The sequence below is a fragment of the Lotus japonicus genome, chromosome 5, assembly GCF_012489685.1.
Source record: "Lotus japonicus ecotype B-129 chromosome 5, LjGifu_v1.2".
Lineage (NCBI taxonomy): Eukaryota > Viridiplantae > Streptophyta > Magnoliopsida > Fabales > Fabaceae > Lotus > Lotus japonicus.
The window spans coordinates 53,431,274-53,449,365 of NC_080045.1; the positions used below are offsets into that span (position 1 = coordinate 53,431,274).

The window sequence follows — 18,092 nt, forward strand, 5'->3', positions numbered from 1 at the left end:
ATGTGAACCATTTTTCTGCCATGTGAACGAAACTAAAATGTGTTCTAAGTTTAAAGCAAACATGGAAGAAGCAGGGGATTTAGTTCTTAGTTTTTTTCTTGAGTAGGAGTTATGTGTCATTATTCTAATTGATTGGTTTATTGTGTAAATAAGATATTTAATAAAATAAATATTATGAAAATAAAGAAAATGAAATGAGTTGGAATTCATAAAAACATGTGTTACAATATTATTGGGACACCTCATTAAAGGGTGATTTAACCCAATTTTTAGCAAGGGTTATTTAGACAACCCATTTTAAAAAAGAATGTGGTGGAGTGTCATTCTTGCAAACCTTGAGGGAGTGAGTGTATTTTACTTTTTTTTTTAATAAACCAAAGTTTGTATTAAAATTGAGTACAAGGGGTACTTCAACCCTTAATAATGTGTGCTCAATTTTCTTTTTAAAAAGGACTAAACAAGAGAAAAAAGTCAATTAATGAAATTAAATTTGGGATTGACGGGAAGGATAGGAGTAATTGATACTCCAAGAATGAGGATCGACATGGAACTCATGAAGCATCGTGTAATAATGGAAGGCTAACAAAAATCTGAACTGAACCAAAAAAAGTCAGCATCCTCTTTCTTGGAGTATCAATTACTCCCACGCTTCTTGTCGATTTTAAATTTAATTCCATTAATTGTATTTTAATAATATTATATTATTAATAATTGCAATCTTATTCTTTGTTTCAGAATCTTAAATAACAATTTTTGTGGAACGGAGGAAGTATAGTATATGTGTTTGTTATGTGTTTAAGCATTATGCACTTGTACTTTAAGAAATTGTTCCCTTGGCAGGCTTTAATTTAATAACCTTGCATGTAATGATCAAATCATTTTATGCAAACTCAACAAAAATGAATTTTTTAATGAGGGGTAATTTGAAATCACTCTTGATGAGTTGGTTTCTAAGATTATTATGATTAACGAAAGTTGCATGAACTTACTGATCGACATACTTCATGGAAGCCATTACTCCAGATAACATTTATCTAATCATTTGGTTGATAGAAAAAGAAGATAACATTTACCTCATCATTTCTTCCTTTTCCTTTTCCTTTTCCTTTCCTTCTTGTATTGGGTTGAAGTACCCCTTATATTTCACATCAATATAATTCATTTGCTTATAAAAAAAAAACATTTACCTCATTTCTAACTTAATTAATTAGTAATTGTTTATATTAATTATATGTATGCGCATACCTCACAAATTGTGTGCAAGTATATTTTGATTACTTTGCTTGTTGCAATTCTCTATATATCGTCCTGGCATAGCGTCGACACCAATAATTTTTATGTAGCTAATTATATTCCCATCATCACCAACTGCTTCTCATGGCTTGCGTCTGGAATTTATGTGCATTATTAATCAGATTATGATTGCAAATGAAGATTTTATGCGGAAATGGTCCATAAAAGCAAGCTATATTCAACGATAAGTTCATGAGATATTTAAGATGTTGCTGACATAATATTGTTATTTTGGGTTTGGATCCTCTCATGTGTAAAAAAACTTGAGAGTGTCAAGTTTTACCATCTCACCATTAACTTTTGTGTAGATAATAAATGAAAAATAAAATAAAATAAAATTAATGGTGAGATGATGAAACTTGACACTCTCAAATTTTTTTACACATGAGAGGATCCAATTTAGTTATACAACCCTCGTTTCTTTAATTATATTTAATTTTTTAATAGCGTTGCAAGCTGTGGGGTTCTCTATAATAGTCGGCAAAATATAAATACATTTTGCTTAATTAGTCGTTTTCATTATACCAAGTACCAACTGTACCAAATTCCCAGATAAAAGTCCATATATGTACTGATTATAAAAATAAGGTGCTTGCTACCATACCACAACACTTAGTTTGGGTATGATACATGAGATGATGTGTACCAATTAAATTAATTCTGATTGTAGTTAAAAAATAATTTTCTTTTTTTTATTTTTCTGTTAAAGAAAAGTTATTATTAATTTCATTATTTACTTAGTAGTCCTCAATCAATGTATCAATTGAGAATGACTCTTCCCCTCTTCAGCACAACTTGAACCCTAAACCCCAAATTCAGTGAGAGAAAGAAAAGGATGAAACTACCCAGATGCAAACCCCAAATCAGAAAGCAAAATCTCATCTCCCCTCCATTCTGATGCAAATCTCGTTCTACTTGATGAAAAAGGTTGGACCTGAAACACTAGTGAAGAAATATATCCACAAACAGTTAGATCGGAGTGCCTCGTCGAGTTTTCTGGCAGCCATGGCGGCACGACCTGCCTTGGAGACTTCGTCGGGCGTCGCACCCGTCCAAGCATGGCGATGGCGTGTGCATAGTCGAGATTGCAGAGTCAATCTCCGCCTTACTGCCTCTCCAGCTTCGCTTTCAGATCTATCTTTTTCTTCTGAAGCCTTCAGCATGGTTGAAGAAAAAGGTGTGAAATTTACACCCTTCAACCAAAGCTCTGTTCAAATCTATCCCAGTGAAATCATTGTTTATAGGAACACGAGAAATTTAAGATGGGAACTCAATTTCATTTTTGTATTTGATTATCAAACTTGCCGTACCTGGGCTCTGCTTGACCCTGTTTTTCCCCTGTTCTCGAGCATTATGGCTCTGTTTCTGTTTGCCTTGCTCTTTTTCTTTCAGTTTTCTTATTTCTCGTTGAAATCTTGTACATTGTTTTCTATTGGCACATCTCATGCTCATTAATATAATTTGGTCTATTCAATAAAAATGTAACCTTGTTCATCTGTTCGAGCTGCTGGAAGGATGCTTTTTTTTTTTTTTTTGTGATTGGATTAACCAATTTTATATACCAGTTGTTTTATTAAAGAATTTCTGGGTGATGAAGAAGATGAAGGATTTCTGGGTTAAGATGAAGTTTAAACCCTAAAACACACAAAAAAGAAGTTTTATGAAATTGAGTTACCACTTAATGAAATTGCAAAAATGTTAGGACCATAACATAATTAATACAAATCTTTTTTTTTTGTTTTTCGTTATTTTTTAAAAAATAAATAAATAAGTCAAAGTTTACAGTCAAAGTAACTCCTATTGGTCCACATCACTCAGGTATGATACAACTGTGGTATGGTAGTTTTCACCTAAAAATAAATATCTTATGAGCTATTACTACTATTTAATAATGGGGAATGCTAACTTACTCCCACTAGTTTTTTAGAAGGAGTAAGTTAGCATGTAACACCTTTTCATTTGGACAAAAAAGTCTAACTTTCTCTTCTTTAACAATGCTTTAAATACTGGGCATTTGTGTAATTTTATTTTTATTTAATTTTAAATTCAGACCTTTTCTCTCTCCTGAACCCCACCATTCCAATTTTCAAGCATTAATTCTCTCTCATGGACCCTATACTTCATGTTTCAGGTTCAATTTTCTTAAAAAAGGTTATTTGTTTTTCATTTCTTCTATCTTCTTGCTTGATTTAATCTTCATCTCCCTCTAATTTGTTGTTGCTGTGATTATGTTTCTGTGATGTTAAGTTCCAAGATCCAACACAAAACAAATATACAACCCTCCACCCGTGTGTCCTCTGCCGAGTTGGCACAGTCATCAACTGAGTCGACTCAGTCCTAGTCGACTCAGTCCTAGTGCTGAAAAAAAAAAGATTGAAACAAGAGGACGGAGAAAAAAAATGGTGACATGTTGCAGGACTTCATGAGCACGAATGAAGCTTGAAGAAAGTAAAGTGGGAGAGAGAAAACAAAAAGCAATACGGATTTCTAGGAAAAAAAATTAAGAGAGAGGTAAATTACTTATTGCCCATTAGGTGAAGTTATTTTTAAGCACAAGATAAAGGCTATTTTTGTCCTAACTGAAAAGGTGTTAAATGCTAACTTACTCCTTCTAAAAAACTAGTGGGAGTAAGTTAGCATTCCCCTTTAATAATTCATTAGTTCTTATACACATTTTTCGTCCCTTATTATAAGGTGTTACTCAGATAATTACGTTTATTAATAAAATATGTAATGCTGATGTTTTAATTTTAAAAAATATTAATTTTTCGATGTATCGAAAAAAAAAAATTAAAAATATTAAGCAATCTTCAATGTTTACCCTTATTAAAATTATTTATTTAAAGTTTATCTTTTCAAAGTTTCACTCCAAAAATTTAAATTCTAACCTTAGAAAACAATTAAGCTCATGAATAGTGGCTGGTAGTTGAGTTTTTGAAATTAATAAATATAACGAGTAAATATGGAACATCATAATTATTATTATTTTGAAATCTAACAAATGGTCTTATATTAAAGAACATACAATATGTCTCTAAGAGGTCTTATAATAAGGGATAGAGGAATATCATATAGGGTGTAAGCGGTAAAATTCAATCCGCGAATCAAATCAAACTGGACCAAACACGTATTATAGTGGGTTGGAGTTGGATTGGGTCATTGGCTCAATTTTTTTATTGTATCCGGCCACTTTTGGCTGGGTACAGGATTTGAGAATTGAATATCCGATGAATCCGAACCAATCTAATGTACTGGGAACAATTTTTTTTTTTGCCATTCAACCAAAAGAACACGAGCACATTACATAATGTTGGTTTAAGTTAAGACCTAAGTTACTTACTCAGGTTTAATATTATATTGTCTATTCATGTTTGTATATGAGATGTTGGTTAATTTTAGTTTATTTATGTTGAATTATATGTAGTATGAAATGTTTTGTTCTTTTGGAGATGTTGGATTATATACAATTTCTATATTTTTATAATTTTCGCATTTTTAGAATAAATTTCATAAAAATTTCCAAATAATACTTTTTTATCTTGAACCGACCATCCAAACTAAATCAATCCAATTAAGATCGAGTTGGTTTGGTTTGGGCCAGAAGTAAAAATCAGGAAATTAATCCGATTCAGTCCAAACTAAACATGTTTGATTGTTTCGACATTTAAACACCTTAAATTCGAACTAATTCGGCCGAATTATACCCTAATTTATTTGTTACTAATTTGATTTTTTATTTATTTATTTGTCAGTTTCTTAATTTAAAAAAAACATTAATTATATTTTGCAAATTGTACCATTAACTTAATGGTAATATAAGAATTAAAGGGTCAAGAATAAAAAAGGGTATGTTAGAAAGGAGTATATCGTAAATTTGATAGTAACAACAACATTAGAGTAAAATACACTCACCCCCCTCAAGGTTTGCAAGAATGACACTCCACCCCATTGTTTTTTAAAATCTACACTCCACCCCATTTTTTATAAAGGCAAAATTTAGTGACGAAAACAAATTCGTCACTAATAAAAAATAATTACTAATTAGTTAAAATTTAAATAAATTAAATGCATATACACTATCATACATCAATTTATGAAAATAATTTTACTGAATTAAATTTAAAAAAACCATCCACTCTGTCTGTTAAGTCCGCGTCTCATCTATCTCCAAATCATATTTCTCACCACAAACGGTCACCACCAAACCTTTGCTCCCTTTAACATGACGACAACCATCCCAGAATGTGAAACCCCATGGCACCACCATGCCTCAAAGTTTTGTTGCGACCTGAACCCCAGAACGTGAATCGCACATCCCCAAAGCCACTTGTTCAACTACTTGTAGTGAACTTCACCCTTTTAAGTTGTGAGCGAACGCTTTGTTAGTTTAAGATGTTGTTGGATTTTGTTAAAAACGGCGATCCACCGCATCGTTGGGTTCTAATAACCTCCGATCCACTTCATATTTCTTAATTTTGTTTCTCTATTTTCTTCACCCATTTGTGTTGCTTTTTAGGTCTACAATCCAATTTAAAAAATTGGAGGTATAAATAGATTATTTTGATTAAAATTGAATTATTACCAAATATGAAAACACAAGCATGTTTCACTATGTTTGAGATATGGTTTGTCAATCGGTCATGTGTGCTATTGCAGAATTTGCATTGTGAATTTACGGAGGAAGAACGCGATTGAGAGAATGAGGAGGACTGTGATGTTTTCATTTTTATATTTATTGGATTATATTGAAAATATTTTTTGAAATTATTGATTAACAATTTAAATAATAACTAATTAGTAATGAAGAATATTTTTCTTCACTAAATTTGCCTCTATATAAAATGGAGTGGGGTGTAGATTTTAGATAAGAATGGAGTGGAGTGTTATTCTAACAAAACTTGAGGGGGGTGAGTGTACTTTACTCACAACATTAATATCATTCTTTCATACATATGTCAAAGTTTAAAGTGACATATATATTGAGGAATAGATAAATACTTAGTAGTGGTGGGAAAAAAATGACCCTTTAAACACTAACGTAATTCACGTACCTCAATGTATAAAAAAATGTTGAAGTTATCACATTAAATTTAACGTGATGAATTAAAATGGAATTTTGACAACTTAACTCCAAAATATTCTTGTCCTCACCAATTGCTCTCTCTCACATGCACATTACACATAGGTACATTTTCAAATGTGTACAGCCAAACAGTGGGAATCTTATCTTCCCAATTATTTTTTGAGACAACCTTGACCTTGTTTACAACGTTTATATATATTCCTACATGTGAGGAAAAATCAATGCCAAGTCATGCAAAATAAACAAGTAAATAAATAAATAAATACATTCTTATCCATTAAATACTCGTTTTAATATTCATGTATAAGAATAATGAGTTCTGAAGTTATTTTATTTGAAAAACTTTCATTAACCCCTTTTTAACGTCCCTTTACTCGTTATCAAATAAACGTACCTTTACAAAAAAAACTTTTCAAAAATGTATGGTGGGCTGCTACATACTAGGGACCACATTTAGACACTAAATTTAAAATTTAATTAATTTGTCGCGTTTTTACCATCACAAAGTGAAAAAATCACTTTTGTACCCTTATTTTTATGACTGTTAAAAAATCACAATAAAATTACGTGTCAGAATTGTTAACATTTTGTCTTAGCCAATGTATTTTTTATAGCCGGTAGTTGTGAGTGCTGTGTAGATAGAGGAGCTCATGGATCAAAGAAAAAACAAATAAAAGAATATGAAATCACATTTATACCCAAATAATAATGATTAATGGACACAATTATATTGTAGACATAAAAAAATATTCTTTTTTTATATAGATTTTGCTTATAATTTCTCGCAGAAATTCGCATGAAAGTTTTAATATAATAAGTTTTGAAGAAATATTCACAGGAAATAACTTTACAAAGTTTTAAATCGGCGTTAAACCCACCGAAAAAAAAAATAGTGTTTTTTTATGTTTGCACTATGAGTCATTATTGTTACCAAAAAACTTAATGCATTGAATTTTATGAGGTTACATCTCTTAAAAGGCTGTCGAAAAAAACTCAGGTAGGATATAACCAAAAAATGACCAATAGTGCAAACTTTCTTATGAGTCATTTAGATAACACCTCTTAATAAGTTTTCATTACACATTTACTTAACCAATGTGAACTCCAGCTAGCTTACACTTAAATTATCGTAAAATTAATCTCTTGCTCCATAATCAGTACACCTAACGATGGCGAATGAATTTTATAAGAATTGAGAGATTAACTCCAACCACTTATTTAAGGAACGAGGTGGTGAAGCATGTTGGGAAACTTTTTATTTTCGGGTAATTTTTGAGTACTGTTCCAATTGAGATAGTTTCAAAACAGTCTCATACTTAACCAATACAAATATGACACGTGTTATTAGATATTTTGAAGTTAATATTTTTCAAAATATATATTTTAATTCCAGTTAATATGCATCCTTATATTTTATTTCATAAATTCCATAAAAATGATAAATGAACCACTAAACTTATACGGTGATAAAGTTAAATGTTGATTAAGATTTATTAGTTTAGATTTAAATAATAATTTGTGATAGTTTTTGGAATAGAATATAAAATATTAAATGATGAAGATTAAAAAATAAAATGTGTTAAATGTTATGGGTTAAATTGTAGCCTTGAGAAGAAAGTATAATGATGTAGATTAATTGAGACTAAAATTTAGTTTAGTAAAATGTTGATGTTGAAAAATCAAATATTTGGTGACGGTTAGAAAAATAAAAAATAAAGCATAATTAACAAGTATCATAAGTTTATTAATTGCATTTGGGACTGTTTTAAAACTGTTTCAATTGAGACAATACCGAAGAGGTCACCTTCAGCTGTCTTTGTTTTAGTCTTCCGTAGATAAAAGGGCAACTGAAGAAGAAAGGACCAGAACCAAACAGACAACACTCCACGATGAATAGTATACTCACCATCTGTGTTGCACGGGTACGGGTACGGTACCCGGTACGGGTACGGTATTGGGTACGCGGTACGCGATTTTTGAAAAAATAGGGGTACGGGTACGTTAGATATATGCATATTTTTTTAAATATAATATATAATAAAATATACATAATATTTAAATATAAATAAATTATGCAAAAAAAAAAGGTAAAATGTCGTCGTTTGGAGCAGGAAAAAAATATATAAAGGCCAAAACGACGTCGTTTTGAGCCAGAAAAAAAAAAGGGGGCAAAACGTCATTATTTTGAGCCCAGGAACTTTTTTTTTTTTTTTTGGAACGGGTAGGTACCGGGTACGTACCCACAGTGTACCGGGTACCGGGTACGTACCCGGTACGGGTACGCGGCCAAAACAGCCGTACCCATGCAACAGAGCTCACCATTCCACAACTTTGTTAGAATTGCATCATTTTCAGGACATAGCAACTTCTTCCCCTGCTACTACTGCCTCAGATTAACAAGTTCCAAGGTCTTGCATCTATTCCATTTTGTCTGGTTTGTTTCAATTCTGCTTCAAACAAAGGTTTTGTTATTCTCACAGTGAAGCAAATGAAGCTCTAAAATTGGAACAGTCTACTTTTCTTTTCCCTTAGCTGCTTCAGTTTTGGCTTTCAAGATTTTGGGTAGAATGGGGGGCTTAAAAAGTCCTGAACTTTTCATTCTTTCCCTGTTGAAAGGTTGGAAAATGGTACCTGACATGTGCTAACACAGGGATTTTGTCATTTTGAGATTTCTTCCTAGAAATTTTGGTTTTCCTCAGGTGTGAGTCTCTTATAAAGCTCTGGCCAGGCCATGTGTGAGGTTTAGGGAAGAGCTGAAGAGAAGAGAGCTAGACTCACTTTGTGGATCTAACGTAAGCTCTGGTTATGTGCGAAGTTTTACCTCGCATTTTTGCAAGAGGCCGATCACATGGCTTGAACTTGGTCTTGACCTCAAAGTCACGTGGCAAGCAACCTTACCGTTGTGCGCTCACCTTTCACACAAGATGAACACCCAATCTAAGAAAAAGCAAGGCAGATAAAAATTAATTATTTTTTGGGTCCAAATTCAGTTACCAATATAAAATGAGTTTGAGTGGTTGAATCCTTGATCCAAGCTTTTCAATACTTGCAAATTAACTTTTTGCTCCAATTATTAATGAGTTCCTTGCAAGAATTTATTTACTGTGAATCATGCTTAACCATTATATATGCTCAATGTCAGATTCTGTACTGCAAATTCATAAAGAGTTGAGGCACAAGAATCATAGTACTGATTTAATGGGGCATTTTTCGTCCGTGTTCAACGGGTTGGCGAAGTCATTTGCAATGAAGAAAGGGAGGAGTTCTGGTAGATGTAGCGGGAGAGAAGCTGCAGAAGCAATGGCAAAGGAAGCCAAAAAGAATCACTCCATACTTAAGAGCTCTGGCACCGTTGATGTTGATGGTTCAAACAACTTTGCATCAGTTTTCTCCAAAAAAGGCCAAAAAGGAGTGAATCAAGATTGCTGCTTAGTGTGGGAAGTAAGTAGAAACATTGTATATTTTCTTTTCTTATCATTGTAGATACTTTATTGATTTATTGTTAGAAAGTATGAAAACAGAAAAATAACACATACATACTGACGTCGGCTCTAACTGTTCATCTTCCTTACAGGAATTTGGGTGCCAAGAGGACATTATCTTCTGTGGAGTTTTTGATGGGCATGGGCCATGGGGTCACTATGTTGCTAGAAGAGTGAGGAAATCAATGCCAGCATCTTTGCTATGCAACTGGCAAGAGAAACTTTCCCAAACTTCACTTGATCCAGATGTTGATATAGAGTCACAGAAAAAGCAATACAGATTTGATGCATGGAAGCATTCTTACTTGAAGACTTGTGCTGCCATTGATCGAGAACTACAGCAGAATCGCAAGATAGATTCATTTTACAGCGGCACAACAGCCGTATCGATTGTTAGACAGGTAAGAAGAAAATCATAGCATGATTGGATCGGCTTCTCTTTCATCAAACCAATTCTTCTAGCTCCCTAATCAATTGTAGAAGATTTCCAAACATGCACTAATATCTCACTTACCCAATTTGTAAAACATGGTAGTTTTGTATTAGTTGGTAAGTAGTGCATGATGATGCACAATAGATCAACCGATATTACAGAAATGTTGTTTTGAAAACTTAACTTGATTTGGTGATGGCCAGGGTGAAGTAATTGTGATTGCAAATGTTGGTGACTCTCGTGCTGTATTAGCTACAACATCAGATGATGGAAGTTTGGTACCAGTTCAGCTGACAGTAGATTTCAAGCCCAATTTACCTCGTTAGTCTATTGCTTAGTGTGTTTATCATTTTGTCCATTTCTTGTTTATGGCACCTACAACCACAAGCTACTCATAAAAGTTTTTCCCCATAATTGATTTTAACTTTCGAATCAATTTGGTTGAATGCTGATATTATGTATAATGTTTGCAGAGGAGGCAGAGCGAATACTTGAGCACCAAGGAAGGGTGTTCTGCTTAGATGACGAGCCCGGAGTTCACAGGGTGTGGTTGCCGGATGAAGAGTCCCCAGGACTAGCCATGTCCAGGGCTTTTGGTGACTACTGTGTGAAAGAGTATGGTCTAATTTCAGTGCCTGAAGTAACACAAAGGAATATAACCAGCAAAGACCAATTTGTTGTGCTGGCCACTGATGGGGTATAAAGTGTTATCCTTCAAACTTTTTGGGTTTTGAAGTTTTAGTTTGTAGTAGTCTCTGTTTAAGAATATAATAGTTGAAAACCATATAAAAGGTGTGACCTTATACTCATTATCTTAAGGCCTTAGATAAAGATGTGGTGTCTATAGATATCTTTGTGAACTTCTTTATTGGACCATTAGCATAGGTTCTCTTGTGTCCCTATAAAACATACATATTTTCTGATTTCATTGCAATCAGTAAATTATAGTGGCTGAATGAACATCTTAAATTTAGACCGTTCGATCTTCATTCGATAGTTTTGATTTGCTGACTACAATGACTTGAACATATTTTGACTAGAGAGCAAGGTGTTGTTGCTTAAACATGTATGTTATGATTGAAATAGTAGTTAATTAGCAATATCAATAGATTTTGGTGCTGAATTTTAAGTCCATTTAAAGATAGGTGATTGATTTTTGCATGTGGTATAGGTGTGGGATGTGATCTCCAATGAAGAAGCGGTGGATATTGTATCTTCCACAGCAGACAGAACAGACTCAGCAAAACGTTTGGTGAAGTGTGCAATGCGTGCATGGAAGAGAAAGAGGCGGGGTATTGCCATGGATGACATTTCAGCTATTTGTCTCTTCTTTCACTCTTCAACTTCATTTGACCAAGTTGCTTCAGTAAATTAAATAGATTTTCATGTAAAATTTGGTTGGTCAAGTTTTGACATCAATGAAAAGTTCTTGCTGAGCAAATAAGGTTTCTTTATTTGGCTTCTCATACAATTTCCATGTCTAGAAATTTATTAATTATAAGGCCAAAATAATACACAAATTAGGTTATGCTGTAGCATTCTTTTATTTCTTTCATGAGGATGGGCTATGCTAACGGAGCATGTAAACTATCTTTGAATATTGGTCAGCAGTTGTGCAAACAAACGCTAATATTTAGTTTGAGATAAACTGTGAATGATGAAAGTTTGTTCTTATTACACTTAATTGATATCTAAACATAGTATAACACACACAAGGTAAAAAAAAAAAGCTCAAATTACATGATTAGTTTTATTGTGGTTAGGTTAAGTAAGTTTTGTAAATTTTTCCCTCTCAAATCTGAAACAAGTTATGTAGTCAAAGCTTCCGGCATGTGAAGTAGGATAAAACATTTGGGACTTACGAAAATGATTTGTTCACCAATCAATTTCACCTCCATCTTGGGAGGTAGTGAAGAAATGAGAGAGAAATAAGTGATATGATATGTGATGTAATAAAAAATGCAGAAAAAAATAGGAAGAAAAAATGTGTGAAAATGAGATGTAAAAGAAGTGAGGTGTGTATAAATCATTACACCTTACTTTCGTTGTCAAATTAACTTTCAAACCGCCATGATTCATGGACATAGGGTTGCACCTAATAAATCTGACCTAGGGACTATTCCTACATGAAAGTTTTAAATGCATCGAGATTACTTATTGTGTCACCGAAATTCCATTGATTTAAGATCTTGACACGCGTTGCAGGGTGTTGGCATCTTTATGTAGATATTTTTCAAAATGGCAATTGCAAATGTTTGGCATGATTGATAAAGGAATAATAGGGACAGGTTGTCATTTTGTTTAGGTCCCAGAGCAAAAAGTATGTAGATTGTAGAGTAATTGACCTTGAAAACGACATAATATCTATATGGCGTAAAATTCTAGTAATTAAGAATTATGATTTCTTCACACCTCATTTTGAGGTGAAAAGAGGTGAAGGAGGAGAGAGATAGGAAGAAAAAAAAAAGTATGAGATGTGATAGATGATAAGAGGAGAGAGGTAGAAATAAAAATAGGTGGAAATGAAGTGTTTAAAAGATGAGGTGTGTATATATCATTATTCAATAATTAATCACTCCATCATCATCTACTTTTTCAATTTTTTAATATTTGAAAGATAAATTTCATTTTTCAAATGATTGATTCATGAACATCTCTACCCAACTCATATGTCCTAGACTTACTACTTTAGTTATTATTTCGAGACTATGTTTTGTCGATCACTTTAAGATTGCGACATATGTATTAAAGAATAATATTGAATTGTTTTGTTTTATTGAAACTATCATCAAATTTTCTGATAGATCTTTTATCTCATTTATTAATACTGATTTTTCAATTTTCTTAGAGCATCTCCAACGGTGGAATTTTATTTTAAGACTTAACTCATTTTTTGTGGGCTCAGACTGCCACATAGGATTTAAGACACTCATAAGGTCCCCATGCACATTTCACTCTAGTGGTTGAGATCTTATTTTACTTTTGTCTGTGTTGAGAATTGGCTCATTAGTAAAATCTTGGGGCCACAGATTTTATTTTGAGGCCAAATATTCAGTTTATTAGGATTTGATTTAATGGGGAACACAATCCCGAAAATCAAGATTCAGGAGCTGAGCAGTTGATCTTCACGAGGGTTCGAGAATTCGCCAAGGTGGAGATTGTTGAGATTGACTAATTATCTTATCATTTATTTGAATTTGATTTAAGGGGATTGTGATATGGGTGTAGAGGGATTATATCTTATCTAATGGGTTTAGATAAGCCTCTATCTTATCTTATGGGTTTAGATAAGATTATATCTTATCGGTTAAGATTATCTTATCTTGTAATACTAGAGTTAGTAGTGTCCTATAAATAGATAAGGCCTCTAACACTAAAAGTGTGCTAGTGTGCACCAGGTGTGTGCGGAGTGCGCCGCAATTGGGCGGTGTGCAAGTGCATCGCAATTCAGCGGTGTGCGAGGGTACACAGCAATTGGGCAGTTGAGAGAAATTGTTATTGCAGATGTGTGAGACAATTAGGCAGTTGAGAGAAATTGCTATTGTAAACACAATTGATTATTGAGAATCAATAAAGGGAGCTATAGCTACTCTATAGCCGCAGAGGTAGGCATAATTGGCTAAACTGCGTGAACAAAGATTCTGTGTGGTTTATTCGTGCTTTCTCGCTCTATCGTACTGTCTGAATCAAGTTGTGCCTTTTCTTTCCTCAACAATTGGTATCAGAGCGCCTGGTTCGCGGGACTGAGGCTAGTGTGCCGAAAGTATCCCTTGACGATGTGGTCAAGTGGAGTGTTCCGTTTCTCACGGTGGAGCGAACGACGGTGCAAGGTTGGATATCTTCCGCTGCGGATAAAGGTCATGAGGATTGCAGAAGTCATCGAGAGGAGAAACTGACGGATCTAACAGACACAGGACGGGGTGTTGAGTAAGGTGGAGTTCGAGTGTCAGAGTGCAGCGGACATGTTGACTAAGCCAGTCACCACCAATCCTGAAAATCTGAGTCAGAAACTGAAGCAACAGATCATCACAAGGGAGTTTGGAATTCGCCAAGGTGGAGATTGTTGGGAATTGGCTCATTAGTAAAATCTTGGGGCCACAGATTTTATTTTGAGGCCAAATATTCAGTTTATTAGGATTTGATTTAATGGGGAACACAATCCCGGAAATCAAGATTCAGGAGCTGAGCAGTTGATCTTCACGAGGGTTCGAGAATTCGCCAAGGTGGAGATTGTTGAGATTGACTAATTATCTTATCAGTTATTTGAATTTGATTTAAGGGGATTGTGATATGGGTGTAGAGAGATTCTATCTTATCTAATGGGTTTAGATAAGCCTCTATCTTATCTTATGGGTTTAGATAAGATTATATCTTATCGGTTAAGATTATCTTATCTTGTAATACTAGAGTTAGTAGTGTCCTATAAATAGATAAGGCCTCTAACACTAAAAGTGTGCTAGTGTGCACCAGGTGTGTGCGGAGTGCGCCGCAATTGGGAGGTGTGCAAGTGCGTCGCAGTTCAGCGGTGTGCGAGGGTACACAGCAATTGGGCAGTTGAGAGAAACTGCTATTGCAGATGTGTGAGACAATTAGGCAGTTGAGAGAAATTGCTATTGTAAACACAATTGATTATTGAGAATCAATAAAGGGAGCTATACAGCTACTCTATAGCCGCAGAGGTAGGCATAATTGGCTGAACTGCGTGAACAAAGATTCTGTGTGGTTTATTCGTGCTTTCTCGCTCTATCGTACTGTCTGAATCAAGTTGTTCCTTTTCCCTTTCCTCAACAGTCTGGATCCACGGTACTCAATATATTTATAATATTTATTTTCCTCTCTATTTTTCACTTTGGTTCTGGTATTGAAGGAGAGAAAAAAATATTATTTTATTTAAGATCTCAAATTTGAGAGTACCTGATCTAAGGTACGGATCTTAGCAAAAGCTAATATCTTATGTCATGTAGGATAGCTCCAATGGTGGGATCTAATAAGATCTGAATCTTATTTTAAGATCCCAAAATAAGGACTCTATTGGAGATGCTCTTACCACCACTAAATTAAGAGTACAATTGATAAAACATAATTAATCTTCTCTTGAAATTACAAAAGTGACAAATAAATAGGAAAAAATTTAAAATAATGAGTTATATAGAAACAGAAAGAATAATTCTAGCGAGGGAAATTAATTTACAGTGTCAATTAAAGAAAAGAGTGTGGAGAGTTAATTTTGGTGAGCTCGTGACGGACGTATTATATGATTATTTCTTGATTGTGCTCAATTTCCTATGATTAGATAGTGAAACATCTCTTATGTTCCACCTATACTTTTCATGCCTAGTTTGATTGATCACCTTACAATGATGGTTCGCTTGTAAGTAGTGCATTCAAGTATGGCAATTAACAATAACTTTTTTTCTGAATTCAAATACGAGGCATTTTATTCATAATAATAATCAAAAATGTCTACAAAGATTGCCTCAACCAAAGCTCTAGGTGGATTATCCCACCAAACTTTTGAGGGAAAATCAACAGCAAAGGAAGCTAAAACATGAGCATCGTCGTTTGCCCTTCTATTGACATGTCTAAGCACCAAGGAATTAAAATCTCTAGTGATGTGCCTGCAATCATCTATGATGGGTTCAATGTTTGGCCTGCTACACTTTAAGTGGAGTGCACCTATCACAATCTGAGAATCATATTCGATTATAGTATCCTCAATCTGCATATCCACTACAATCTGCAAGCACCATCAGAGCGCCATTGCCTCTGCAATTGTTGGATCCAGGCGACAAAGCTCAAGGGACGAAGCTGCAACCATTAGCTTTGAGTCGTGTGAGCGAGCTACCATTCCAAGGTCGGTTGAGGAAGAACCTGTCCAACCTGTGTCCACGTTAATTTTGATGACTCCCTCAGGCGGTGGTTCCCATTTTCTTTTGCAGTTTGTGATTTCTTTATCCCTAGTCCAGCCTTGAGCTTCTTCCCAATCTGCAAAATTCTCGAGGCTCTACTGCATAACAATATCTATAGACGCTAGCTCATTGTTAAATAACTTATGGTTTCGAGCCTTCCAGATGGTTCACAGGCTGAGGAAAATCAACGCCAACTCTTTCGCGTTGTGTGCTTGACAGAAATTGTTGAACCATGTTGTTAAACTCTCCTAGATTAAGTCAGACCGCAAGCCAGCAGGAGTTGAGAACCAAGCCGCTCTAGTCCATTGACCGTGAAAAAAAAGATGAGACATCGATTATGATACCTGTTGCTCACAGAGGCAGCATTCATTTTGAACCTCGACTCCTCGTTTGCTCATATTCTCCCTGCAAGGCAATGAATTTGTTGCTAGACGATAAGCATAGTGTTTTATTTTCCCCGGTACCAGCGCCTTCCAAATTTTCATCCAAGGGAATTTTGGAGTTGAGCTGCTAGGGACTCTTTGTTGTTTAGAGGCATGAATATGAAAATAGGTGGACTTGACAAAAAAGAAACCATGTCTGCTCCATCTCCAGTAAAAGAAATCCTCTCTGAAATTCTATCCAAGTGACAATTAACAATAACTTAGTAGTGAGTTAATTGCATTAATATGATATATTGGCACATTAGTTAATTAAGATAACATATATAAAAGTGAGGGGAGATGATTCAAGTCGTTGCAATCTTGAGGCTTTCTTTTTCTTTGATAATTATTTGCATGACCATACCACCAAAATATTTTCAACTATTGATTCGCCTAGAATATGAATTTACTGCCTAAAATTAGTTTGTCCACCTAGTCCCTTGAATTTAATAATTGAGACTTACAATCTTATATTACTTGAGCGATAGAGTGCACTTGCTATAGATTGCGCAGTGTATTTTTTAGCGCAACAACCCCAAATCGAAACCTCAAAAGGTTATTTCTCACGAGAGAAAGAAATAGAGAAAGAGGAAGAAAGATAGGTGATGATACGAGGTGAGAAAAGGTCAATCATGCCATGGTTGCGAAGATAACTACTAGAGGTGAATGCTTTTCTTGTCATCTTTTCAGGCATGGTTCGAGCTCTGAGGGTGTAGATCTGATTGTATCCGCGATTGTCGAGGATCTTCAAAAAGTGACATATAACCTTCAAGTGGAGCTTCTGTTGATGCATGCGAGTGTGGTGGGAAAAGATAAACCATTGCAACGATGACTGCAAATCTAGTATGCGATGGTGGATGAGGAAGAACCACGATGTCAATGATTGTAGATCCGGGTGAAATAAGGAACCATCACATTGGCTATTGCAAAGTGTGAGGGTTATGGTTCTACTACATGAGGTTTGGTTTGAGGTTGGGTGTCAATGGGGGTTTGGTTTATGGTGATTTGGGATGGTGGTGTTGGTCAACATGAATGTTTTGACGACGGAGGTTAATTGGTAGGCAAAGCTTTATTGGGAGGAGGAGAAAATATTTGAGTTAGGAACAAGTGGACTATAATGTTAAAGAACAACATTAAATTACAAATTTAAATATTGATTAATTTTAAAAAACACAAAAATACCTATTAAACCCGCTATAGCAAGTTAAAACAAGAGATGCAAAGTTGAACTTAAAGAAGTTTACATTAGGTGGCGCCTAAATAAAAAATTAAATAAAAATATTTATTTTATTTTTTATCAAGAGAAGTTCAAGGTATTTATAAACATTTTCCTATCTTTTATGTGAATATCTTAAAAGAAATTAATATAAAGTAGAACTTAATCATGACAATCATGTTATACCTTAGTTTTTGTAACACGCTCCTAAACTAATTTTAGTATTTGATTAAACAAATATTATCAATGCCTAT

General features: G+C 34.2%; 1 protein-coding gene across 3 annotated transcripts; it reads left to right on the forward strand.

Annotated features, from left to right (window-relative positions):
• Positions 1 to 8,690: 8,690 nt before the first annotated feature.
• Positions 8,691 to 11,939, forward strand: LOC130721121 (probable protein phosphatase 2C 73). 3 transcript variants are annotated; one of them, XM_057571855.1, is made up of 6 exons: positions 8,691 to 8,784; positions 9,519 to 9,817; positions 9,951 to 10,259; positions 10,495 to 10,612; positions 10,765 to 10,988; positions 11,463 to 11,939. In XM_057571855.1, exons 2-6 carry the CDS (start codon positions 9,575 to 9,577, stop codon positions 11,664 to 11,666), a joined length of 1,098 nt encoding a protein of 365 aa, XP_057427838.1. In that variant the 5' UTR covers positions 8,691 to 8,784; positions 9,519 to 9,574; the 3' UTR covers positions 11,667 to 11,939. The 3 variants fall into 3 exon arrangements, with proteins under 3 accessions (XP_057427838.1, XP_057427837.1, XP_057427839.1); XM_057571854.1 differs by lacking the exon at positions 8,691 to 8,784 and adding an exon at positions 8,838 to 8,992; XM_057571856.1 differs by lacking the exon at positions 8,691 to 8,784 and adding an exon at positions 9,010 to 9,168.
• Positions 11,940 to 18,092: the final 6,153 nt, after the last annotated feature.